Source organism: Fistularia commersonii, chromosome 23 (genome assembly GCF_037954325.1).
Source record: "Fistularia commersonii isolate RoL2024-O1a breed Wild chromosome 23, RoL_Fcom_v1.0, whole genome shotgun sequence".
NCBI classification, from domain to species: domain Eukaryota; kingdom Metazoa; phylum Chordata; class Actinopteri; order Syngnathiformes; family Fistulariidae; genus Fistularia; species Fistularia commersonii.
In genome coordinates, this window is record NC_141306.1 from 5,255,178 (window position 1) to 5,280,898 (window position 25,721).

The 25,721-nt window shown below is 40.8% G+C and overlaps 3 protein-coding genes across 4 annotated transcripts in view; all 3 read right to left on the minus strand.

The window, feature by feature from the left end:
- Positions 1-154: 154 nt before the first annotated feature.
- Positions 155-3,617, minus strand: mmp25a (matrix metallopeptidase 25a). The gene is made up of 5 exons (XM_086170551.1): positions 3,343-3,617; positions 2,600-2,713; positions 1,817-1,907; positions 1,289-1,461; positions 155-739 (listed from the first exon to the last, which is right to left on the minus strand). The coding sequence occupies exons 1-5, from the start codon at positions 3,533-3,535 to the stop codon at positions 549-551; spliced, it is 762 nt and encodes a 253-aa protein (XP_086026677.1). The 5' UTR covers positions 3,536-3,617; the 3' UTR covers positions 155-548.
- Positions 3,618-4,776: 1,159 nt separating this feature from the next.
- Positions 4,777-15,659, minus strand: LOC147220735 (chaperone Ric-8A). 2 transcript variants are annotated; one of them, XM_086170510.1, is made up of 14 exons: positions 15,549-15,659; positions 14,543-14,645; positions 13,897-13,944; positions 13,385-13,402; positions 11,608-11,697; positions 10,967-11,451; positions 10,488-10,623; positions 9,888-10,076; positions 9,685-9,779; positions 9,248-9,398; positions 8,938-9,033; positions 8,721-8,865; positions 7,914-8,196; positions 4,777-6,935 (listed from the first exon to the last, which is right to left on the minus strand). In XM_086170510.1, exons 2-14 carry the CDS (start codon positions 14,630-14,632, stop codon positions 6,764-6,766), a joined length of 1,998 nt encoding a protein of 665 aa, XP_086026636.1. In that variant the 5' UTR covers positions 14,633-14,645; positions 15,549-15,659; the 3' UTR covers positions 4,777-6,763. The 2 variants fall into 2 exon arrangements, with proteins under 2 accessions (XP_086026636.1, XP_086026637.1); XM_086170511.1 differs by having other exon boundaries at positions 14,543-14,633; positions 15,549-15,658.
- A 1,224-nt stretch (positions 15,660-16,883) lies between these two features.
- Positions 16,884-25,721, minus strand: part of prr12b (proline rich 12b) — a 28,976-nt gene continuing 20,138 nt past the window's right edge. Inside the window, exons 8-16 of the mRNA XM_086171103.1 lie at positions 25,042-25,634; positions 24,844-24,960; positions 23,753-23,886; positions 21,837-22,927; positions 21,635-21,754; positions 19,905-20,002; positions 19,662-19,793; positions 18,618-18,713; positions 16,884-17,990 (exon numbers count right to left, since the gene is read on the minus strand). Coding sequence (XP_086027229.1) covers positions 17,856-17,990; positions 18,618-18,713; positions 19,662-19,793; positions 19,905-20,002; positions 21,635-21,754; positions 21,837-22,927; positions 23,753-23,886; positions 24,844-24,960; positions 25,042-25,634 — 2,516 coding nt within the window. The 3' untranslated portion in view covers positions 16,884-17,855. The remainder of the gene's footprint in view (positions 17,991-18,617; positions 18,714-19,661; positions 19,794-19,904; positions 20,003-21,634; positions 21,755-21,836; positions 22,928-23,752; positions 23,887-24,843; positions 24,961-25,041; positions 25,635-25,721) is intronic.

A 25,721-nucleotide genomic window follows, 5' to 3' on the forward strand; every position in this document is an offset into this window, starting at 1 on the left:
AGACACACAGACACACACACACAGACACACACACAATAACACATAAACACAGATACACACGCACTTACAAACAATGACACACACACACACACACACACACCCTCATTGTTATACTAGCTATACTAGCTAATATATACTAGCTAATACTAGCTAATATATGAAGAGTATATTGTCTAAAGTCATGGAACTGATATTCAGTAAACAGCACCCCAAAGTGACAAACACATTTATATAAGCTGTGATCACAGAAAAAAACATTTCATAATTAGAAGAACAAGTCAAATTAAACTTAATTCATTCTGCTGAAAATGTTTTTATACATGTTTATGTCTTTTTCCTTGATTTCCTCTATTCTCCATTTTCCTCTACAGAGATAACATGGCTGTCATATGAAACCGAAAGCATTACTATAATGTTTAAAACGTTCAAAATTATTTCACATAACCACAAAATAACACACATGCTTCATTATAATATTACAAACAAGCAAGCATTGATCACACTTTACAACACTGAAAAAAACACACTGTTTGATGCTGTTAAACTTCTCATTCATGCTGGGACCCGGAGGAACCACAACACTTGCTACTGATCCCAGGATTTTGTCTTTCACCGTTTCTGTCCGTCTCTGTTTGTGAGCAAAAAGAATACTCCGCTTTGTGATGCATGATCAACTTGTTGTTGACAAAGTAAAAACTGTCCGAGCGTGTCTCGAACGGGTTGGCGATCATTTCCTCAACTGCATGGAGGAAAAGACAGAGTACAACAGCAGTTTGAAAGAGAATTGGGTAACACGAACAATACTGAAATTCATAAATCTGCAAAAAACAACATATATATATGTGTGCATATGTGTGTGTGTGTGTGTGTGTGTGTGTGTGTGTGTACACATACAGCTGATTATTTGTAGGGGTGTAACAAGTCACTGTGGCTGCACAGAAACATGATTTATGGCACTGCAAAGTAATTATGAAGCTTAAAAATGGGTCGCAGAGTGATTATTAAATGTTGCCAAAATCTTTGCAAGTCTTAAAAAGACGTATTTAAAAACTTGATAAAAAAATGCACTCTGAATGCTAGAAATTCATCAGACTCCTAATTTCTTTACTTGTCAAAATATTAGAAACAAATTTCTTAAAATTTGACAATTTTTTTGGCTCATATGTAAAGTGACTGGAAAGGACCAAACCAAATGAGCTGGATTTCAGCAGGAGTGTGTGTGTGTGTGTGTGTGTGTGTGTGTGTGTGTGTGTGTGTGTGTGAGTGTGTGAGTGTTTGCCCATGATACCGATGTCAGGGTCCAGGTCAGGTAGACAGTAGATGTGCTCGCAGGTGTTCCTGCTGTGTGGGATGCAAAAGCCGATCTCAAAGTCAAAAGTTTTGAGCACGATGTCTCTGAAGAAATGCCTCTCGATCAGGCGGAAACGTGTGAGGGCCCTGCTGCCCACAGTGAACTCCAGCCTGAGATACACAACACTGTTTGTTCAACAGCTACAAGACGAGAGACTCAGAATCACAGCATGGCTTCGGGGGCCCACAGAACCCTCTGGTGCTTAAAGCAAGAAGTGAATATTCATGCTCCCAAAACTTGGTAACACCTACATTTATGTCAATGGGAGAGACCCAAAACACTGAAAACATTCACCATTTCTTACGACAGGCTGATATTGTGAGCTAGGAATAGGATAAGAAATACCGTAATTTTCCTCTTTAACTAATGTCGTGAATGTAATCAATTATATGACTATTTATCACTGAGGGTTCTTCTATTTAATAATGTTTTTAGTAAAGACTGTACGAAAAAAGTCTGACTCACGTGGCACCAATCTCTCTGAGAGTCAGAAATGCAGGAGAGAAGTGATACTGGATGAATCTGCTTATATCAAGTTCAATGACATCTTGAATTTCTGCATAGGGAGAGAGACAATGAGAGATGATAATCATTATTATGAAAATCCAACATCTGTCAGAACAATATGTCAATTTGCGCTTCCCAGTGGGCGTTCATGATTGTCATCAGGAGTGACACGCAACATTGAAAGAAACCTCCCAAAAAGAAGGTATATTTTTTAAACATTGAAACACCCTGACAATCTCCAGCCCAAGTGGCAAGACACAAGGAGGATTACCTAAAAAATTAGCAAAATAAAACTTAATAACGTAGTAATATTAAAACCAGAGTTTTTCAAAGCCTATTAGAATGAAAACTATACAGGACTGTCTCAGAAAATTTGAATATTTTGATAAAGTTCTTTATCTTCTGCAATGCAATTAAAAAAGCAAAAAAAAGTTTTTCATGTTATTCTAATATTTTGAGATAGGATTTTTGAGTTTTCTCAAGATGTAAGCCATAATCAGCAATATCAAAATAATAAAAGGCTTGCAATATTTCAGTTGATTTGAAATGAATCCAGAATGTATGACATTTTTGTTTTTGTAATTGCATTACAGAAGATAAAGAACTTTATCACAATATTCTAATTTTCTGAGACAGTCCTGTATGTTTGAGGGTTTGGAAACATTAGTCCAGATACAGCAGATGGGTAACACATACTGAATACCTATAAGAAATAAGGACACGTGAGAACTGAGGACGTACCTGTCGGGCAATGTTTTTTGATATCGAGGATGATGGATCCGCTGCCCAGATCTCTGATCTTGAAGCGAGAGAAGTTTATGTTGTAGATGTTGTCCTCTGGTGAACACAGGTACTCTGCCACATCCACCAGTAACATCATCACTGCTCACAGACCACTTTAGACCCAAAAGATGCTAAACATGCTGGAACACCTGTGCAAACTTTGAACCGGACACCAAAGGACCAAACACCTTTTACACACGTGAGTTAGAATAGGGATTCCAAAAAATAGATGTCATGACATGATTTTTGTGAATGAATAGATATTGTGCTCGAGTTGCGAAACATATATGAAAACGCAGGATTTCTTATTTCCTCCTGATTAATATTAGCTAAAAGAATTGTGTGTTTGCATTGTTATTCATTTTTATTTGTTTATTTATCTTTCAATTTAGTTTAGTATTTTATCTTATTTTTTACAAATTAATTGACTGGTTTAAATGACTAAAGTCAAAAAGAAGAAAGCGATTTCCTCACAATGAAACAATCCTCATTCCAAATGAGTAGATCGAAACCACATCAGACACTCATTTTGAGTCGAGGCAAATGATGAATGGAAAAACTTCAAGCACAGGTGGTGTGACAGAATATTGAAGGTATTAAAACAGAGAATTAACACATCTAGGACTGTGTTTGACATTCACAAAAAAATGTGGTCAAGTGCAGTTGTTAAATACAGTGCATATCAGGGACAGTCAGCTCACCTGCAGTGTATCTCTTCAGATTCAAGACCTGCTGTGGGGTCACTGGTTCACCAGGCCTCCATTCGGCCACGATCCCCCCCTCCTTGTCCCCGCCTGGGGACGTCCCCTCGTTCAACAACCTGTTCCAGCCCTGCTCCCCCTCATTCTGTGGCTGACTCTCCTCATCGCTATTTCCTGACCGTGTTTCCTCCATGTGGTGTAAATAAATTCTTCTTTTTTTTGCCAGGCAGACGACGTGTCTGTTGGTGATGTGAGGCGAGCGCAGTTGCCAGGGGATCTAATCCACCGATCAGCTCCCAGGATGGATTATGTCAGTCTGGATTTGGCTACGTGTGTCAATCCCTCATTAAATCTGCACTCACTTCTTTCTTCTCTCTAGAAAACCGTAGCCACTCAGAACTCTATCTGCAGACACAAATCAGTAATTATATTTTGTGATTGAAGTGCATGCTGTTGTTAAGGTGTGCAACTGTGTGAATCACATTTGTTGCTTAAAATTCTCAAGGCTTTTAGTAATAAAGATAATGGCGACAGGGATTCGAGACTCCCGCCATCCCCGAAGAAACATATTTTTTTCTTGGCTGTGTTTTGAAGAAAATACGGGCAAAATTAGTTTATTGATTTTAGTTTTATTTTGATGGCATTTTTAAAGATTTTTGTAGCTAGCTTAAGTAAGTGCAAAAATGATTTCCTTAACATTTGAATTGGAGGACTTTATATGTGAACTTCCTAAACAGTTTTCTTCATAAATTCATACACATTGATACAGCAAAATGATAGAACTTTTTTTTTTCATTTGCTATTTTCTTTTTTAACTGTGTTTTCCCACCTAAAAGAAAAAAAGTAAAAACAGTGTGTTTCCCTTTACCCCCACCCCAATTGGAACTGCAGTCACCATGTGTTTGGGTGTGACCTCTTTCCATGTGTGACAGTTAAAGATAACATCATATCTGTGTTCCAGAGCACCAAATTTAGCCAAAGCACTTTTGAGCCAGGATTGCTTTCAATGTTCTTTTTACCATTCTTGTGTTAAACATTGAGCCCTGGTGTGAGGTCGACTCATAAAAAGCACAACAAAGCTTTCAGAAAGAATAAAACCTGGAAGAAGTCCAGTCACCAACTGTGAACAATCTGCACCATCCTTCTACCAGCCAGAGTGAAAAAAAGGAGATTGTCAATATAGGATCTGTCAGTCACTAAGAGCAGTGTTTGAGCGCCACTAACATTTCATAATTCTTATCGTGACAAACATTCGAGGTTTTCATTAATATGTCTGAATCCTCTGTGATTTTAAGCCCTCAGCTGTTGCTGGAATATATGTGTCAAAGACAAATTTCTACGATGTACATGAAAACAGTATCCACTGAAGTGCAGCTGCACCATGTGGTCAGTCAGACCGTAGCAGGTTACACGTTCTACCTAATAACCAACAGAAGAGGAGGCAATTGCTCATCAAATGTTTATTGTAACAAGGATACCTCTAGTGTTCAGAGGTTTTTGTTGGAAAATACCCTAAATAGCATCAAAGTCCCTACCCAACAAAATATTGTTACTCTATTTTCAACAGGAAATGTGAGCTTTAGATTGCAAACTGGAGCAGATGGATATGAATGAATAAGCCTATGATAATGTATTCCTTTCACCAGAAGGTACATACATGTGGATTTGACATTTTGAACACCACAGACCCACTTCTAGCTTTAGTTTAGATGAGTTCCAAGAATTTTTGTTTCATTTTACTTACTCCTTCTTGTACATAAAGTGTTTCCAAAACACTTTTTAACATCTATTTTGTAACATAATTAGTTTAAATTCAATTTTTTTTTTATTTTTAATGCTGACCAGTGAACGACAACAGGTCTGTCAGGTCAACACGAGTGCCCTACAGCGCCCTCTTCACTTCAGGAGTCCACAATTCCTTCTTAACACACTTCTGATTCTGCATCAAATATGAAACAAGCAAGTATATATGGATGGTTAGGGGAAAAATTACCTTTACAAGGGATAAAAAAAACAAAACACCATGCTCCCTTTTTAAAATCTTTATTCTATTATAAATAAATAGCCCTTTTCCTAATGATGCGGTTGACAAATAATACTATCAACTCTGACCGGCCCAAATGCACCTGTGCTGCTTCCACAATTCCACAATCTCACTACCATTCCCCATTAACGTCATATTCTTACTCTGCTTTTTCTCTTATCCATGTTTGTCCCAGCCTGCACACATCCTGCCAATTGTTGTTTATTAATTTAATTCATTGCTATTTATTTTGTCACTCTATTTATATTGTTGTTTAGTTCTAGTTGTGTATTTTTCACCCTCACTGTTCCCTGATGTTACCCATTGTCATTCCTGGTGTTGTTGTTGTCTATTTACTAGTGGATTATTTTTTTTTGTCTTGCGATGCCCTGTCTCTTTCCTTTCTATTCATATTTATACTCATATTTATATTCATATTTATTTCCTTTTATATATTTTTTGATATTATAACTTAAGCTGCTGTGACAAAGGAATTTCCCCTATGGGGATCAATGAAGTTGATCTTATCTTATCTTATCTTATCTTATCTTATCTTATCTTATCTTATCTTATCTTATCTTATCTTATCTTATCTTATCTTATCATTTAGTACCTTTAGTACACCAAGACTTGGTGTTGCACCAAGTCTAAATTCAAGCAAATTCAAGCAGGTACTGATTCAGGTCACAAAACAAGAAACATGGCGCTTGAGTCGGATGTGTACTTAAAAAAAAGCAGAATGGAAATGTCAAAATGGAGCCTCCTTACTGATTTGAGATTAAATGCTCTACATATTGATCTGTATGTAAAATTAACAGTCAAAAACAAATGTTTCATCGTTGTTTCGATAGCAAGCGTCATCTTCAATGCTAGCGTCAGAGGTAGCCAAAGCCTATTCTAATGATTTCTTGCCATAATCTCTTTTTTGGCAAACGCCAAGTGGCTTTTCTTCATATTCATGGCAAAAAGACAGAGCGTGTCAGTGAAACGTATTATCTGTTCGATAAATTGATATGATAGCATGATATGAAGCATGTTAGGTGCCAAATGCCTGAAGCAGCTACAACTACAACATCAGAATTGTACATGTGCTTGTGACAAAAATGATGATTTAATGTGGACTAATGACCAAAGACTCAGAATATAATACTTCTTTAAGAATCTATGTGTTCTGAGACTTATTTATGTAGAAGAAATATGTGGAAGCGGGAGAATAATCGATGTAAAAGCATTTTGTTCTGATGGGGTATAATAAAAATGGCCAGACACCGTGTTTCCTCGTTTTCCAGAGCAATTACAGGTTGCAGCAAAAATTGCTGCCGGCCAAAGTACACTCAGATCTGAGGGTGGTAACACATATGCTGACTATTTTCCACCCTTTTGTCTGTTTACTTCACACTATTCCATTGGTTTATCCTTTCTCCCCTCTGTCATCAGATTCATATCATTCTCCTCATTTTCATCTTCCTCTTCCTCTTCCTCTTCTTCCAGAGCGTCACCCTTCATTTGGCCCCAAAGTGGAGTCAGCTTCCCTTCTGCCGACACACCCATTGGCTGGATGATCCGGTCTCTGGGAAGAAAGGAGGGAGGAGGTGTTTGGTTTTTTGGCCACAAACTAAGAGGTTTGACACCACCGATAGTTTGTATTAGTTCAGTGGACACACTTAACAGCCTAGTAGCATCAGCCAGAATTATACTGACTTAAAAAGTCAGTTTATGTTAATAGAAAACGTATACCTTGTGATATAATAATATGAAGATGAAGGGCAACATAAAAGGGTGATTATGGTCATAGCCATGATGTAATCAGACGTTTTGTAGAAATAAAAGTACATTTATAATTTCAGCCGTTTTCAGTCGAGTGTTTTCTGATTGAATCTCATTGTTCAGGTCAGTATGATGTCCTGCATCTCTATGGAAACAGCAGCACTGTGCCTTGAAGGATGACAAAGCTCAGATACGCAACACAGACCGAAATCAGTGATGTGTGTATTTAAAAGGATATATTTTTCAAACTAAGAAAGGAGAATTACATCAGAAAAAATAAGATTCAAATAGTAAGAAATTGTTATAAAATTCTGTAAACATAAGCAAAGATCCTGTAAATTAACATGCATGCACAGAATCGCACAAACATGTGAATACAGTTAGAAAAGAAATCGTTTGATCTGTGGAGGTTCTCAGTCATCCAGGACATGGTTAATTCTTGTCAAAATCTTCTTCTCGTTGCAACTGGACTCGATTTTCTTCCCTTCACTGTCCTCTCCCTGAACCGAAGACGCCTCTCACAGAAGAAATGTCTTCAAGGGAAGAAAATCAAGTCCAGTTGCTACAAGGAGAAGATTTTCAAATCTTCTGATCCATCATTTAATCCAAATTACTATAGTAATTTTTTCTAATTAGAATTATGCTGCCAAAATTAGATGTCACCTAACTTATTTCAAGAAAACATTTGTATTTACTCTGTACATTTTTTTCATAAACATAAAAGTAATGATTTTTTTTTTTGTTTCTCTTTGTTACAAATGAGTTTTACTTCCACACTCACTGTGAGAGTCTGTTGATCATGCTGATGAGGCGGCAAGCTTCCTCCTCCTTCTCTTCCTCCGTCATGCCCTCCATTGGATCGGGCTGCTCTGCCTCCACCCGCCCTGTCACCAGGTTAATCCTGGCTTTGGCCTCCCGGTACTCTTCCGTATCGGAGTCGGAGTCGCTGGAGTAATGTGCGGTGTGGTGGCTGTGGCAAGAATTCCTCCTGCCATTCAAAAGACCCCGAGCCGCAAGGAGTCCAGCGGCGTTGCCGTAACCGGTGTACTTGACAAAACGGCTGACTGTGGCAGGATCAAAACAATTTTGAGTTAATAATTGTCCTGTAACATGAGAGGCTGTTAATTTTTTTAAAGTATCAATGACAAAGTAAAATCTAGCAGCAATTTTTGGATATCAGCAAATAGAAAAAAAAAAGATTTTTTTTTATCATTCCTTTCTTCTGGAGGCAATGTCCTTCATGTAATTGGGGGTTTATGCAAAAATTATATTGCTTATTAAGTAATTTCTGAGTATAACTTGATGTTTTGAATATTTTGTGTAGTTTTTGCAAACCTGCAGGCGACATTATCTCCTCATTTCAAAGAATTGCTGTAGAAAAATATGCCAAAAAGTTTCTTTGGTAAAAAAGGAAAGGAATCTTGGGTTCATTTCTTGATATTCAACCTTCATTATCATTCGGGTTGAAAACCGTGCTGTTCCAACTACATTTTAAGTTTCTTAAATTCATGAAAATCATCTTGCACCCTCCAGAGGGCCTGAACACCGTGACCTCGGTGATCTCGTCCACAGAGAGCTGCAGTGATACCGTTCTCCTTGCAGAGCACAAAGAGCAGCTCAGCAGCGCAGTCCTTCACGTCCGTGTCCACGTGTGTCATCAAACGGACCAGCTGGCCCCTCAGCGTGGTGTCCTGCTCAGGACGGACGGCCACATCTCTCAGCGGTGGCAGGATCTAAGGTGAGCGGAAAAACGGCAGTCAGGTATCACGTAAGGAATATCACCTAAAAAAGTTGAGGAGAAATACCTTTTGGCGTAAATAGTGACGAGTCTCCTTGTGTACCCGCGAACTCTCAGTCAGTAGATTCAATACCGGAGTTAGTTTCTCCTTCAGCTTCTGACCCTGTACATTATCAGATATAATCATATGAAAAAAACGACTAACTTCCGTCAAAATTCTCAAGTGAAACTGAATCCAGGTTAGAGATGGAAAACATCTAAATCATCAAGACTTGAACAAAGTCACGGGTGGATCTACCTTTGCCCACCGGACTGTTTGAGGATGTGATTACAAGTTTCAGTTATTACCGACGATGATAATTTAATAAATAATTTGCCCTGTTGAGACGTCTGTCCATGAGCAGCAGCAGAGTGTGAACGCAGTCCATGTTGACTCCCTCCCACTTGTGGGAAGCCTTTTCTACAGCAACAGATAGCAGAACATCCAGACAAGTGAGCGGTAGAGCGGACAGGATGTTCACCGTGTGCCTGCAAGACAAGAGTTGGCAAATTGTGCCGTTTAGTCATGTGAAAAAGTAAATCATGACCTATAATAATAAACAAACGTGTTTTTTACTCCGTAATTACTGGAAAACTTCAATTTTTAATATAACTTTTTTTTCCAGAAAATTATCTCATTATCCCACACTGGTGTCTTGTGTCACATTGGCATTGGGATCTCAGCAACTGCTTTGGGAACCCTTTGAAGCACAAAATATGAAAACTTTGTTTATTAAGTAAAATGCATAAAAATATTTAAAGTCACTCAGCTGACCCCTTCAGCTCCTCCTCTGTGTCCTCGCCATCACATGACAACAGCAGGCATTGTCGAAGCACTGCCACTAGATGACGATACAGAGCAGCTTCTTCCTGAAAGACAGAGCCACCCTCTCTGGACTTAGCAGATTTAGTGGCTGAAGTGAAACATACTCAACAAAACACGATGGCTATGTAAACTAGAGTTTTCTCTAAACTCACCTCATCAGGCTCCTGTCTGTTGAGTTTGTGAGCGATGTTGAAAAGAATCTTTAGGATTTCAATAACCTCCTGGCACGTTTCCTTGGAGATGGGGGATGCTGTCTGGTCCAGAAGCACCTCGTAGCCCTCAGCCCACCTCACCGCCAGACAACGCTCCAGAGCTTTGGTCAACACTGGCACTCCGCGCTCCTTGCAGAAGGCGGATAAAATGTTGTGAAGATGTGACATGTTTAAATGTCAATTCAAAGAGAAATCTCAGGATATTTAGGAGATGTACTGAAATCAAAATTTTAGGATAATCCCAATTTAGAAATCCACCTGATTTTTTGACGATGTGCCTGTTTTAGCCATAATTGCAACAAAACATGCTTAGTTGTTCTTTTTAGTAAATATTTTACCAACTTTTTCTTTTGAAATTTGCTTATAGTATTTTTCTTTGGAAGAAGACTTGATTGGTTTAAAATCACAAATAAGCAACACATAACAAACTCTAGCAATTAATATAGAATAAAGTAACACAGATTCATGACTTTAAAAATGATGAAAGGAGAGATATTTGCTTTCCAGCAACACAAATCCCAGAACTATGAAAAGTTGTACCTGCTGTAACTGCAGCCTGAGTTCAGGCCTCAGAGCTGTCAGTAAGAAGAGCAACCTGAGCCTGTAAAACTGCCCGCTGGATGTTTCCCTGTTGCAGACGTCTTGCTTCACACCCTCCCACAGACCCTGCAGGAGCCTGCCGTTACACAGTCAGGAGACAACCAGTCAGCAAGCTGTTCACAATAAACTGTATTTTTGTCACAAAACATGGCTTTCGGGTTTCACACGTCCGCAAACTCAAAATAACAACAACGTAATAATCAAGTAGTATAATGATTCTTAGGACATTTCATTTTCCGAAAACCATCTCCTGACTCTTCTGTGGGAACAGATTCTGCAGGATATCAAATATTGTTTGGATACAAAAAAAAAATTCAGCCATCTAAACATTGAACATTTGCGAGTTTCAGATGAATATTTGGCTTTTGGAAGAATTCAAGAATGCAAATTTAAAAGTTAAACTGGAAGATGAACGACACCTGAGTGAACTGGCCCTCTCCTGTGCCTGGGAGCTGTTGTAGATGACATTACACAAGATCTTTATGGCCTCCTTCCTGCACACATCTCCATCCTCTTCCATCTCTTCCTCAGCACTCTCCTCACGGGTGTCCTTCTTCCCACGGGTGAGGACCACATAACCCTCTTCATCTTTCCAGTTATGGCAGAAATCACCATCCGTCGTGGGTTCAAATCCAACTTCCACAGGACCAGAGGAGGACGCCCCACCGCCCACAGCATCGCCCGACATCATCATACCGGCGAGCCGATCCTCTTCCTGCAGTTTGATTCCCTGAGGTGAGATGATGCCCCCGAGCCCTGCTAAGCTGAGAAGGGCGCTGTCAGTGACCAAAGGCCCGAGCCCTCGCCGGTCCCGGGACAGGATACGCAGGGTATGGAGGCAAACACGCAGCACAGATGGTTGTAGCTGATGCTTAATGAAGTGCAACAAGGCTGAGGCGAGTCTCTGCGTGAGGTAGAGGTGTAGAGAGAAAGTGTCTGGAAAGTTCATGACCCAGGCTAGACCAAGTCCACAATGCTTGATACACTTGACGTGAAATGTGGGCGGTGCACATTAACGCTGATTCACTTGCACACGCACACAAAAGCAATTGTCCATCACCTGTCGGAGGAGGAGGTCTGGTTCTCCGTCGTCAGGTTCGAGGTCAGAGTCTGAATCAGGGTCAGCATCCCGGAATTTATTCTTCCTGAACTATTCAAGGAATAGGAAGAGGTGAACAGTGAGGATGCCGCAACACACACAAATGACCGTAATATGAAATTTGTATTTTTAACATTAAATCTTTGGATATTGGATTTAAGCGAGCTATATTATCATTGTGAATGTTGCCATGTCTTGCTGTCTTGCTAACGTATTGTAGAAATCACTTCACAGCTTCCATTCTCATTTTTTAATCTTTTTTTATCATCTAATTACAGTGATGATTGATTAAAAAATATCTGTGAGCCGATGTGAAGGTTATAACAAATTAATGAATACATGCAGCTACATGAAAAATGTTGATAAAAAATATAGAAACATGAGGAGGCTACACTGGGCCCAGTTAATGTGCATGCTTTAACATCAGAAATAAACTAAATGGAAACGTTAATAGCTCATAAAGAACTGATAATTATTCTTAACACCACAGGAGGGCATGTACCACAACCTGCCAGAAATATGAAGTTCAGCTCTGTACACAAATGAAATGTATTTTCCTCAGACTGGTTGCTACAAGCCATTATGTTGCTGACAGACACACTGACAGATACACACACTGACAGACACACACACACACACACACACACACACACGGGTACAATTAGACACCTAGGCATGTGGATATATGCAGACATACAAATGGACACACACCAAAACATCACAAGCTGCCTCGAACACACACACACACACACACTATCTGCAAATTGACAGTATTTTCATCAGAATGTTTATAATGAATTAACACAAACGCAAAGACTCGCTGCATAATTCTTCTGCAAGTTGTCATATAGAGAATAAATTGCTCGAATGAATGCATCAATTGTAAAATATGACATTCCTGCCTTTGGATTCATCTGTTCAGGACACGAGAAAGAATGAATAACTGTTACACGCAACTGATGTGTCTATCATCACTGGTGTACCTGTATGAAGTCAAAGGACACCATTACAAACACGACCATTACCAACATTACCTGTGTTCTCAATGATGGGCAAATGTATTACCATGGTAACAAGGTGCAGGGGCTTATTATTGTCAGCCATCGGGAGAAGCCTAATATAAAACATATCTGCTGATAGAGTGATACACACTGGAAATTTTTATGTTATTCCTTTATATGATATCAGAACAAGGCTATATGCAAAACTCAATTGTTAGATTCTTAACTTATCAGTTGACAAACTGATGTGTGATGATCCTGTAGTCAGAATTTATTATTTTTTGAAAATATTAGGGGTGGCTATTCATCATTTGAATTTACATGTATTACATGTATTCAGTTTCATTACATATTCTCATATTTCTGAGTTAAATTACTTCACTGAAAATTCCGTGAGCATTTGTGTTTGTGATGGAATTTCACAGCCAACTGGATCTTCTTCCTTTTTTTTTTTTTTTTGAGAACTAATTTTTTGAAAGTTGATTCAGTGCTGGCTTCCACGGTTGTCTGTTTTATTACAGCACGACCGTCTCCATGGTGAGCAGGACCAATGTGCTGCGTCATGAAGTACCCAAGCAGCTTTGGAGCATGCAGCTAAATGTGATTATGCAACACACACACACACACACACACACACACACACACACACACACACACACACACACACACAGGGGACAGTGTGATAAGGCATTCGGCTGAGAGATTACTGTAATACTATTTCTATCTTTATGATTTACCTCTTCCAGTCGTTGTTGCTAAAGACATAGATCCAGGAACAGTGACAGAGATGCATGTAAACAAAAGGTAACAGCCTTAGTGACATGATACAAAGACATAGCTTGGAAGAGCCATGAAAAAATATTTTAAGTTTTAAAAAAATCATTGAGTTCAACCATTTGTCTGACTAATTTGATCATCGTCTATTCTTTTATGTAAATTATCCTTTGTGTTTTGAAGAGAAAACGCAGTTCATAATCTGCCAAAAATTGCTCCCAAACAACAATTCACACATTATCAAGAAATTGACTCAAAAGCAATTTTGAGATATTTTCAAGATTCAGGTCTTTTAATTTTTTTTTTGGTTATGCATAAAATAGGCAAAGCTAATCTTCCTAGAGTCTAATTTCACTGATTTTTGTGACTGGAAACTGAAAAGTTCTCCTCTTGAAGAGCAGAAGTTACAGATGGAAAAATGGATGATGAGACTTTGAAGGACACAGTTTTGGCGAAGTGTTGACAGCGGACTGACCTTTCTTCTCTCCTGCACCTCAGTGTTGAAAAAGAAGCACTCAGCATACTGTGGAAGCACAAAGAAAGCAAAGTCACCTGAACAATACCTCAGACAAAATCACTTTATGTTCTGGCTGAAGCCTTTTTCCTGACCGGTTACTTTTTTCTCATTTGAATTTAAGGAAACGATAGTCAAAGAAAGGAGAAGCCGCTTCTGCAGCATTATAACTTTATCCGAGGAACTTGGAAGTTCCACAGCATTGTCAGTCATTTCTTGTTAAACTTTAGATATTTTGGCTTCTTTGCAGGTCATTTCTGAGGAGATTTTTGTGATTTTATGCATTGCATTTTCTTATTCAGGAAAAGGTAGGAGAATTTGCTGAAAAGAAATGGCTGAGAATAAATGGAAACGAGGGTAATTCTATTGCTCAATTTTACACTTGTTTGGTTTTTAATAAAATGTTAGGTTGTTAAAGCACGCCTATAAATGTTTCTGAAATTGTTAAAAAATGTGATTTCACATGATTGTAAACATGTGAAGAAGGAGTCACCAGTGAAAATGATTAGTATAATTTTGTGTGTGTCTGAGTTGTTTCTCTTCTTCCCCTTTATTTTTTTTACTCGTTGTGTTTTGGCCGCAAAATCGTGATGCAGACATTTGGTACCTGGGTGTTGTAGCCGTGCAGGAGGAGCTGGACAGAATCCTGGTCTCCTTGAACGATACTTTGGATGATCCTCTCCACATCTGGCACCATCCTGAGGGCAGAACTACCCGGTAGCATCATATGAATTACATTATATGACAGCCATGTCAAAGAAAATCAAATACCTCATATAATTCACAAGATGTATTATTCATTCGGTATTTCTTCATATTCCTAGTGCCTTGAGACAGTTTGTGTATAAATAGAAGTGGATTTCATGAGCTGATGTGCATGATTTGACTGACAGATACCTGCAAAACACTAAATGCTCATTTTGTCAAGAAAAATTCAAGGATTTATAGAAACTCCATGGAAACAAACATGCAACTTTAAATAGCGTCATAGCTTTAGAGAAGGTGACAGAGTTCAAAAAAGGGATTGCTGTGTATCAAGAAGTGCAGAATGATAGACTGCTTTTAAGTCTATTTGCATTAAAATAGTTGGTTTTGAACATACCATCAGAAAATATCATTTGTAGAATCACATCAAGCTAAATTTCAATGGATGATCAGTCAGGTAGTAGCACTGCATCAGGATTTAGCTTTGAAAAATTGACTGTATATACTTCATTGATGTATTTAAGATCCCAGAACAAAGGAGGTACCTTTCCAGTTTGGATTCACTAATATTTGCTTTGCAATTGAAAATGGACCTTATTAAAAAAACACCCCTCCAAAAAATTAAAAAACATAATTAAAAAAGGCATGCAAAAAATCACATCACATAAAAAGGCATTTACATAAAATAACAGCATATACGGCATATATACATATACATATGCATATATGCGCACTCAAAAACAGACAAAAATATATCAATAAACTGAACAAGTCGGTACAATATTAATAATTCACTGAACATACTGAGGCTTTGGGACTTTTGGGACTGACAGGTAATTAAAACACAGCAGTGACTTTGCAGTGTAACAACAGCATTGTAGTAGGTAACCATGACAACCTGTACCCACCTGTTCGTGTATGAGAAGAAAAGAATCCGCCTGTGTCTTCTTGCTGAGGAGACGCAGTCTGTGTAATCTTATTTGTCCTGGAGCTCCTTCTCCTCCTTCCCCCTCTACTCCCTAAGCAGTGGATTTATTCTGACCACCCGTCTCTGTAACCTGCATCCTTCAGGGGATGGGACTCGGGTGGAGAACCATCGCGGGCAGGTGACCGGGATCGAGTCTCCACCCTGCCATCGGGCCAAGAACCCACTGCGTTACCTCTCTGGAGGAAGTATAAGGAAATGAAAGACACTCTCTCCTTCATCACTTTTCGGATATCTTTGCAATTTCATTGCTCCAAACCTTGGGAAAGTATTTGGGGATCTTTCACTGAGGTTAAACTGTGACTTTTGGGAAAAAAATCTGCCTTTTCACGCAGGTGTAGTTTTCAGGTGTTGCCCGCTCGGTGGGATACTAAAGCATTACATGTCAGGCTTTGAGCATGACCACTTCTATAGTTGATAAGACTATAGAACAAATGATAAAATGAAATACAATAGTGTATGCTATTATAAAGAAGGAACAAGAGGTTAATTATATGCAAATTATTTGTAATAAGTAAAATTATTTGCCCTTTCAATGGGCATTATGAACTTGTAACTGTTTTCATAAAGATATATTAACTTTATTATTATATTACCTTTAACGCTGTCTTTTGCTCAAAGACTGAAATACTGCATTCTTCTGGGACTGAATGAATAATGAGCGGGAAAATGTCTTCATATCGTCTGTAAGGAAACACAAGAGGAAAGAGGGACTTTCATATTTTCTTAAGAAAACTGTTGTGTGTTTATTCAATTATATCTAAACAGTGAAACAAAAAATGTCAAGCATTAATCAAAACTTTTCATCTTTAAGATTAACAAGAAATATACCTATATCAAATCAACAAAATACAACTAGAAATTTATCTTCCCTAAAAAAACTGAATGGAATACCATAAAACTAAGTTATAAAAGAGAAAATTACCTACAAAGTTGGAAGAAAAGGCCGGAATGGAGTAGAAAATTGTGTAAAAAAGAAAAAGCAATTAGATGACAAGGTCTCAGGATTAGAAATTAAACTATTTTTGAAACAATATCTACTCATTCATATTCAGTATGTGGCGGGTCAAATCACCAATGTGGTTGTGTTCAAATGTCTGAGTAAACAAAGTAAATTAGACTGTCTGGTCAGGTGTAATAACTGCGTTATTCAAATTAATTAGAAATTAAATTACTATGTCGTCATATCCTTATTTTGTTTGTTTGTTTAGTGCAGGTGAAAAGACTGGAGCGCGGGGACATTTATTCATCATCACGCTTTCCATTCGAACTGTTTTATTTACTTTAGTCAAATACAGGAATTTCATGTACAGAAGAGGAACGGGGAACTAGAGAATGAAGAAGCTGTACAATATTTACACATCAAAACAACAAATATGCTCTGCAAGAATATCCTCAGCGAGGTCAAATCATGGGAAATATCAATCAACAACAAACAGATAAAAAGGACTGACATTAAACACAGACATTTATGCTTTTGGATCATTTCATGTCACACTTCCTTTGAGAAAGTCGTGCTTTATTTTTTCTTTTTTTCTTCTTTTTTTTTTGTTGTTCTATGTCCTTACAGGCATAAAATCCTCTCTTTCATTGTCTTCTGAAGAACAAACAAAAAGAACACAGATTATTTTAAATACAATACCCCTGAATCTCAACCGCTTTCAAATTGAGGCAGGTATAAACAACAGACTATTATATAGTCCTTAAATTCTTATTTGTGTTTCACTCGGCGCTAGTTTTACCTCTGACGGTTTGAGAGGCGCAGGAAAAAAATTGCTGGGGGGTCATTTTATGCACCCTTTTAAAACATATTTCAAAAAATAACAGCCAACAATCCCATCATTTAAAAATGTCCTTGTATAAATTATACAAATGAATACAATACTTATAGACAGTGTGTGTTTGTCTGTGTGTAGCTTTTCACAAAAATGTTTTGCAGTGCTGAGCAAATTCTCTCACAGTCCCGCCCTTTGAGCAAAATCCTTCACATTCATTATAATCTCTCCAGCTTTCAGGACTTATCGCAAAAAAACGGAGGGCGTGAATACTTCGTGAGTTAATCTCCCACAATCAAACCATCAGTGGGACCAGGGCTATAACATCCGGCTGGCCAGCGGGCTCCCCCGTCTTCTACACACTGCAGGTGGACGTGTGAGTGCAGAGTCTGTGTGTGTGTTGTATGTGTGTGTGTGTGTGTGTGTGTGTATGTGTGTGTGTATCGCCCCCCCACTCAGGCCTTGGCACTCAGGCTAAGCAGCTCCACAAAGGAGTTGAAGAGACTCTCCAGCCATCCCTGGTTGGCCATGCACTGCTGCACCACCTCCTCCTGGCCGGGGTCCTCGGCCGCCTGCTCGATGCTGTCCGTCTGCTCAGGAGAGAAGCCCTCAGTTACCAGGGGCATTAATGACACTCTTACCAGTGAAGGGGATAAAGGGGGGGGGTTGGTTTGTGTAATCGAGCAGGGAGACGAATCATTTTCCTGATTTCGCCGAGACAAAGGATGTGTGGTCAAACTTGACATCAAAAAGTGATTTGGAAAATTCAAAGTGGAAAACTGTAAAGATCAAGACTGAACCGAACAACCAAAGCGAGGACGAAACAGCTTCACGGAGACGTTCGCCAACTTGTGTGACAACCGTTTGATTAAAAAAAAAAAAAAAAAGATCAATATCACCGCCTCATCATTTTCAAAGAAGGAGAAGAAAAACAAACTCAAAGACCTTTCTATTAGACAGATTATTTCAATGAGAAGATGTATGTAAACCAGGCGTTATCTTGTACCATGAGGTAATTATACAATCCTCGCTCTCTGATAGACTTCAACAGTTTATGGAGCAAGTGAGGAGAAGCAATTCAACCAAAATTCTATAAAGTATAAAAAGTACATTGCACTTTAATGGACCTCTACAAGGCTAAATCAGATGTTCATTGTTGCATATATAACTGTAGTAAGGACTTTCAGAGATGTGAGCAGTGGAGCTGCCAGTCTTACCTCCTTTTTACAGTGCAGGAAGGTGTGATACTTGTAATGGTGGAGGGAATGATACAGGCTGTAGATCCGGCAAGTTTCTATTGAGATCTTAAGATCCTGTAAAGTGTGTAACGGAAAGTACAGAGTTCTTAAGTATATTTATCAAGTTTCCTCCCTCCCACAACCGCCATTCCACAAAATGACAATCAGAATTTAATCAATCTTTATATCCATGGACTCCATAATTCTTTCTTCAACAAATGAGAAGCGTTTATTTATCAGCTACTATATCGGTGTTAATTAAACACTCGTCACTATAACCTCAGGTTACTGTCTTGACAACTTGTAACTTAATTATGGGTGTTTTCAGCTAGTATTGGGACAAAAATTGCTCTCGTAAGTCAAGTAAGACAGGTATAATGTGTTTTTACTCCAATGTCAATAGTCTCATGGTTAAAGTGGTAATAATGGTTTATCAGTAAGTATAAGTATGATGCCACAATAAAAACACAGAGATTCCTCAGAATACTACCAGTAGTACAAGCACCAGATTCCGAAAACTAAAATGATGAAGTGATTCAAGTCAATAGGGTCGCCTGAAAACTGTAATACTTATTATGACCATTTGGAGTCAGCAAAACCAAAGTCAACAGTAATACATTTCAAACACGCACGTACGCCACTGTCAGGAACTGTCACTTGTTTTTTTTTTTTTTCCGGTGTTGAATGTCAATTTACACAAGGTTTGATGAGTGGTTATACAATTGCCAAAAGCAAAATAAATAAGCAAGCATTTATCTGACAACTGTTTGAAAGAATATATGATTACATTCTTGCCATTATTAAGGATCATCTCTTCAGTCTTGAAGTTCTGTAAAAATGGCCCATTTTTAGAAAAGTTTTAATGTTTATTTAATCATTGAAAGTGGTTCACCTGTGACAACCCTTTGGGGGCCGGGGTCCTGGCCCTCGCTTTACAAACCCTGCTGCGTCATACAAGTATTGACATTTTTGGTCCGGACCTGATGGGAGTGCTTGTGACCTCACATTCACGTATCCTCTCACCTGTTGTTTAGGAATGCTCCTCTTGCCCCGGTTTAGGGTCTTACGGTTGTAACCTTCCCCGCCAAGGCGGACTTTGACCGTTCCGGATTCCAGGGGATCCGCTGTCATCTTGGGGAATACATGTAGAGCCTCCTGGAGAGAGAAAAAGCAGGGTTGTCAGACACGAGATAGAGGACTGGGATTTGATAGAACTGCTTCCTCCATTTCTCTGTGACCCTCAGGCAGGGGAACGTGGAAGCGTACCTGGTGCTGGGCGCTCATGTTGACTCTCCTCAACAATCTCTTCTTCTGTTCGCTCAGAAGGCTGTCGATCTTCCTCATGGGTGGGAGGTACAACTCATCTAAACACACAGGTTTTTATTCTTATTTTACACATCGCAGTGAGTCACATCTCTTCAGAGGATCGACTGAACCAGGAAGTGCAAATATGTTTACTGTTGTAATATGAAGCTATGGTCTATATGCATTTAGAAAAAAAAAAAAAAATCTAATTATAAGCAAGTACTTGAACACATTAAGAATGACATTTGATCAACGGAAAAATAAAAAGTGCCTTAAAATCTGCAAAAATAGGTCTCAACCTAATTTAGCAAACAGGTATGGTAAACAGGACAATGAAAAATGTCAACATGCAGGAGTACCTTTCACTTATAATACCATGATTATAAATCAGTTTCTTTTTATCAATTAAAGTGCATGACACTGCGTTGAGATATCTTTCTGTTTACAGTTTACAGAAGTTTACAGAAATAATCGTTTCTTACCCTAAAGATGTTCTGAGTATCCCTGTACATAACATAGGGTATGATATATATTTAATAAAATGTAATACTGAATAATGCAATAGATGAAAGCACCGTATGAGTAACCAGTTTACTTTTACGCTCATTCATGACTCAGCTCTCCAGAATGGACGGCAAACGAATTATAACATGATTTGAAATAGAAATTTGTCACATTCCATTTATTCATCTGGATAAACGGTCCTACGTGGGGACCTCTGCTGACTCCCACCCCTGTTGAGTCTGATCCCGCTCTGAGCGGACAGGAAATACACCGACTGTCATTCCTTGAACCCATTTTCACACAGAAAAGCCTTTCAGGAGAGAGGAAGGGAGACATTGTGGTGGATACACTTTGCTTTCATGGATGAGGCTTTAAACGCCAGCATGCGGCGATCTTATCAGGGGACGGTGAACAGACGCACAAAGGTGATGCTGCTGCTTTCAGTCTGGAGCTTTGACCTCGGAAGAAGGGGGAAAATGTACTCGCGGTCTCTCCTTCCCCCCGCTGGACGGTTCGGTGTGTGATCTCCATTCCAACCCTAATGATCTCAATGAAATTATTTCATTCTTTTATTATCTATACTGCTTATTCTGCACTCGGGCTCGCGGGGCAGCGGGATCCTGTCCGTGCCGTCATTGTGCGAGAGGAGGGGTTTTACCCACAGCCAGTCGCCAGCGGATCACAAACAGAAAAATACAACCATTCGCTCTCTCATTCAAAGGTCTGGGCACTTTCGGCTCTCCATTCAAACGCCTGCATGTTTTTGGACTGTGGAAGGCAAACAGGAGAAGCCCTGCGCCACCATGACTCCCGTGAGATTATTATCAGGAATCAAGTACATTCTGTGAAAATGGTTATGCCATTTAAGGATGAAATTACATAAAACAGGGGAGAAGGAGCAAGAAATGACCAGAAATGGCTCTTATTGATTTTGTAATTATTTCCGAAACAATCTTCGCTAATTTGCTAAAGTGCTTCTTTTAAGATTTCAGAAGCGAACTCAGCCGACTGTTTGAAAGACGGGGGACCCGAAAGCGAAGCGGACGAAATTTGGAGGACTTTGAAGCCAAAACGAAAAAGGAGGTATCCCTCGTTGCCGCTGAGGGCGTGTGTGTGTGTGTGTGTGTGTGAGTGCGTGACATCACCGCCCTTGCGCGCTCATTGAAACACGGAGTGTGCGGCCTCACCGTCCGTGTCCTCCAGGGCCTGGATCATGTCGGGGTCCAGCGCCGTGCTGACCAGCATCTCCACGTAGCTCCTGAACATCTCCCTCATGGCCCGGCTGTTGACCACCCCTCTCAGAGGCCCTGAAACACAAGAGAGGCGTCTCGCTGACGGCCGGCGGTCTCATCCGGGAGCCACCCGACCGACTTATACCGAGTTGCGGACCTTCATCGTCGCTGGCGGGCGAGGAGTCGGACTCGGAGGAAGAGGACGGCACTTCCTTCAACCACTTCTTCCTCTTTTTAGGCGGCGGCTCCGACTTGTCCTTGGAGGTCTTGGCTCTGGACTGATGCTCCATCTTCTTGTCTCCTCCTCTCTTCTCCTCCTTTGGCCTCACACACTCCCCGGGGCAGCCTCTCCCTCTCTCCTTACCCTGCTCCCTTTGTTTCTCCTTCTCCACCCCCGTCTCCCTCTTCTCCTTCAATTTCTCCTTTTCCCTGTCTTTCTGCTCGTTCTCACGCCACTCCCTCTCCCGTTTCTCCTTTTCCCTCCTGTCCTTCTCCCTCTTTTCCCTCTCTTTTTCCCTCCTCTCCCGCTCCTTTTGTTCAGCCTCTTGCTCCCGCTCCTTTTTCTCTTTCTCCTTCTGGACCCTCTCCTGTTTTTCCCTCTCTTTCCGCTCTCTGTCTTGCTTCTCCTTTTCCTTTTGCTCCTTCTCCTGCCTCTCCCTCTCCTTCCGTTCTCTCTCCTGTCTCTCCTTCTCTTTCCTTTCCCTCTCCTGCCTCTGCCATTCTTTCCACTCCCTCTCCTGTCTCTCCTTCTCTTTGCGTTCCCTCTCCTGTCTCTCCTTCTCTTTGGTCTCCCTCTCCTGTTTCTCCTTTTCTTTCTGCTCCCTGTTTCTCCTCTCCCTCTCCCTCTGCTCCTTCTCCTGCTCTCTCGTCTCCCTGTCCTTCTGCTCTTTCTTCCTCTTCTCTCCCTCCTTCTGCTCTTTCTCTCGTCTCTCGCTCTCCCGTTTGAGAAGGACTTTTTTGTCTTGTTCCCTTCGCTCCCTCTCCTTTTGCTCCCGCTCCTGTTTTTCCCTCTCCAGCCTCTCTTTCTCCCGCCTCTCCCTCTCTCTCTGCTCCCTCTCCTGTTTCTCCCGCTCTTTTTGCTCCCTTTCTTCTTTTTCCCTCTTCTCCTTCTCCTTGTGCTCCCTCTCTCTTTGCTCTTTCTCTCTCTGCTCCTTTAGCTCTCGCTCCCTCTTTTCCCTGTCGTCCCTCTCCACCCGCGGAGGGGTCTGATTGTGGATGGCGGGCAGTGGTTTCGGGAGTGACTGACGCCTGTCAAAAAGAGACAAACAGGGTTTATTGCGGTGGAAGGAAATTCCTCGTGAAGTGAAATGAGCCCAGAATCACAATCGCACTTGATTTTCTGTGGATATTTAACCGCTTCTCTGTTATTCCAAGAATTTTTATGCCCCGTGTCTCTTGAGGGACGACTTACGGCGGCCTGCCAGGGACGGAAGATGTTGTATTTCACGGCCACCGATTATATTAAACTCTGATCCCTGAATTTTTTTTGTTGCCACAAGCTAAAACCCGTCCCGAGTTTTCATTATTTCGCAGCCAAATGATTTAAGTGTTCCCATGTCTTAATTGTTTTGTGTCCAAGTGATTTAGTTAATTTTTGGCCGTGACACTTGATTTCGCTCCCGTTCTTTGATTATTTATTGGTTACGAGATATAACTAGCTTCAAGGGTTTAATTATTTTGTGGCGCTGGGATATCACTGAGGCTTTAATTATACAGTGGCCGGTCGATATAACTAGTTTCCAAGCATTAAAAAATTTGTTATGATGAGATGTTTGCCTACTCTTTGCCAAACTTTGATCATTTTCTGGCCATAAGATATTTTTTTCCCTCATTTTGTTTATTCTGTGGTCAGGACACAGAGTGTATTTCCGATGTTTAATTATTTCACTGCCGTAATTTATAATTCGTGACCACAAAATATAACTCGTTCCAATAATTCAGTTATTTAATAGATATTCGATGTGACCTGTTCCTGCGCCTGGATTCGTTCTAACGCCTTAAAGATCAGTCTCATTGGCAGCTGGTGGCCGACCCGGCGCTCCGTGGTACTCCGCAGGACGGGTTGGGCGTTACCTCAGGTTCAGGCCGGTTCTGTGCCACGGCTTCCTTGAACAAACTCGAACGTAATCTTTCTTGTTGACGTTCTCCAAGAACTTCACGTACAAACGCTGGTAACGCATTTTCGCGTCACCAAAGTAGCCCAGATACTGCGGAGTGACAGAAAGAGGCGGTGTTAAAATGAAACCTTGATTTGCTGACAGAAATGACACAAGTAACTATAAAAAAAAAAATGTTACAAAAAGTACTTTTTCACCACAGGAAACTTTACTTACTTAAGTTTTAATTTAATCTGAATACGTTTTAACAAATCTTTCTTGCACATTTCAGTAAGCGAGAATAGTCACCTTTGTGTCAAATTTTAATTTAAAAAAAAAAAGTTGATTTTCGAGAATGTTTCAAAAATGTAAGCATTTTTGCTCCTTAATATTCATTTTATGTCTTTCTAAAATATATTCTTCATGACTATTTCAGTATATATCCATCTATGGACAGTAAGCTGTGGTCCCAACAAGACAATATTCCCTATAGAAAACAGGGTTTGAGTGATTGTGATTGAAAATGTTCTGAAATATATTCCAAATCATAATTTCCTTACGAATGAACCACTGAACTGTGACTCGATGAACTTCTTCTTGAACATCATCTGCTCATATTTAGTGAAACAGAAGGAACTGCGTTAAAATATGTAGAAACTTAGCTGATCTCCTGCGGTTGGAACATGTCCCGGACTCCCGATCGAGGCTACGAATCCGTTCTGAATCGGTATTTCAGTGAACTATCACTTCTTATCGAGTCATCACAACATGCCAACGCTAAAACCTCATTTCAGTTTCATTCTGTCTTTGTAAATATTTTTCAGTGTGTCAAAGCCGGGCGGGTGTGCCTGCAACCCGGCAATCTACAATAATTAAAGGGGTGAAAGCCATTAAGACGATTTATTGGAAGGACTGAACAAACATTTTAGCCTTAAAATACTCTTGAGAAATGATGTGAACCTCCTCTGAACCCGTCCAGATTAATGCACTAGTGTTTTCTGTGTACCTTTAAACTCTTAGTTGGAGTTGGGGAATCTTGAGATTAACGACGTCTGCAGGAAAACTTACATTACTGGTTGCGCAGAATTGCCTCTGACCATCTTTGATCTCTGGGCTGAATTTCTGGAGCAGGGCTTTCTGGACCCTCCAGATCGGAGGGGGTTCCCGGCCCGTCTGCAAGGCCATCTGGACGCACGGACGAGCAAAGCGCGCGTGAATGAAGTGCAAGTAACCGCGAGTCCCGGCGGTCGTGGAAAAAAAACCGACCTTCAGCGTCCCGATGTCCTCCGTTCGGACCACGAACTCGTCCCGCTCACGGAAGATCCCCTCGCCTCCGCTCTCGCTGTCCTCCTCCTCGCTCTCCCCGGCGATGGCGGCATCGGCCTGCTTCTTTGCCAGGTGGAGGGAGGTGAGACGCTGGGTCGCGGGGGGGTCCTCCGGGGTCGGGGGCGACGGAGGCGCGGAGGACGATGACGACGGTGAGGAAGAAGAGGGCGAGGAGGGCGACGGCTGGCCCGCTTCGGGCTCCTGGTCTGGATCAGAGGACGATGGAGGCGGCGTGGTGGATGGAGGGGGTATGGACTGGGCTAGGGGGAGGTTGGAGAGGGGTGAGGAGGGCAGGGCCGGGGGGGACGTGGAGGGGGGTGGGGAGGTGCCAGCGGCAGGGGGCGGCTGGTAGGGGGCCTTCTGCTGGTTAGAAGCAGGAAGCTCCTCTTCATCCTGCTGGATCGGCGGCGGGGAGGGCACGGAGAGACACAGTGGGGGGAGCGGCGAGGGGGAGGAGAAGGTGGGCGGTGAGGGGGAGGGGGAAGAAGATGAGGATGGAGGTGCGGGAGGCAGCGCGGGTTCTGATGGAAACTCTGAAAAACACAAATGGGAAGGTTTGCGTTGAACCGCCGGTGGAGTTTCGCGTGGAGAGACTGCTGGGTCATGTGACTTGCCTGGGC

Excerpts from the sequence above, each read along its gene's own strand:
- mmp25a (XM_086170551.1), bottom strand. The coding sequence starts at position 3,535 with ATGGAGGAAACACGGTCAGGAAATAGCGATGAGGAGAGTCAGCCACAG. Across the intron at positions 2,714-3,342 it reads TCTGAAGAGATACACTGCAG|AGTACCTGTGTTCACCAGAG; the intron begins GTGAGCTGACTG and ends TGGATGTGGCAG. Across the intron at positions 740-1,288 it reads TGACCTGGACCCTGACATCG|TTGAGGAAATGATCGCCAAC; the intron begins GTATCATGGGCA and ends TCCTCCATGCAG.
- LOC147220735 (XM_086170510.1), bottom strand. The coding sequence starts at position 14,632 with ATGGTGCCAGATGTGGAGAGGATCATCCAAAGTATCGTTCAAGGAGAC. Across the intron at positions 11,452-11,607 it reads CAGACCTCCTCCTCCGACAG|AGACTCGCCTCAGCCTTGTT; the intron begins GTGATGGACAAT and ends TACCTCACGCAG. Across the intron at positions 10,077-10,487 it reads TCAGGCTGCAGTTACAGCAG|GAGCGCGGAGTGCCAGTGTT; the intron begins GTACAACTTTTC and ends GCCTTCTGCAAG.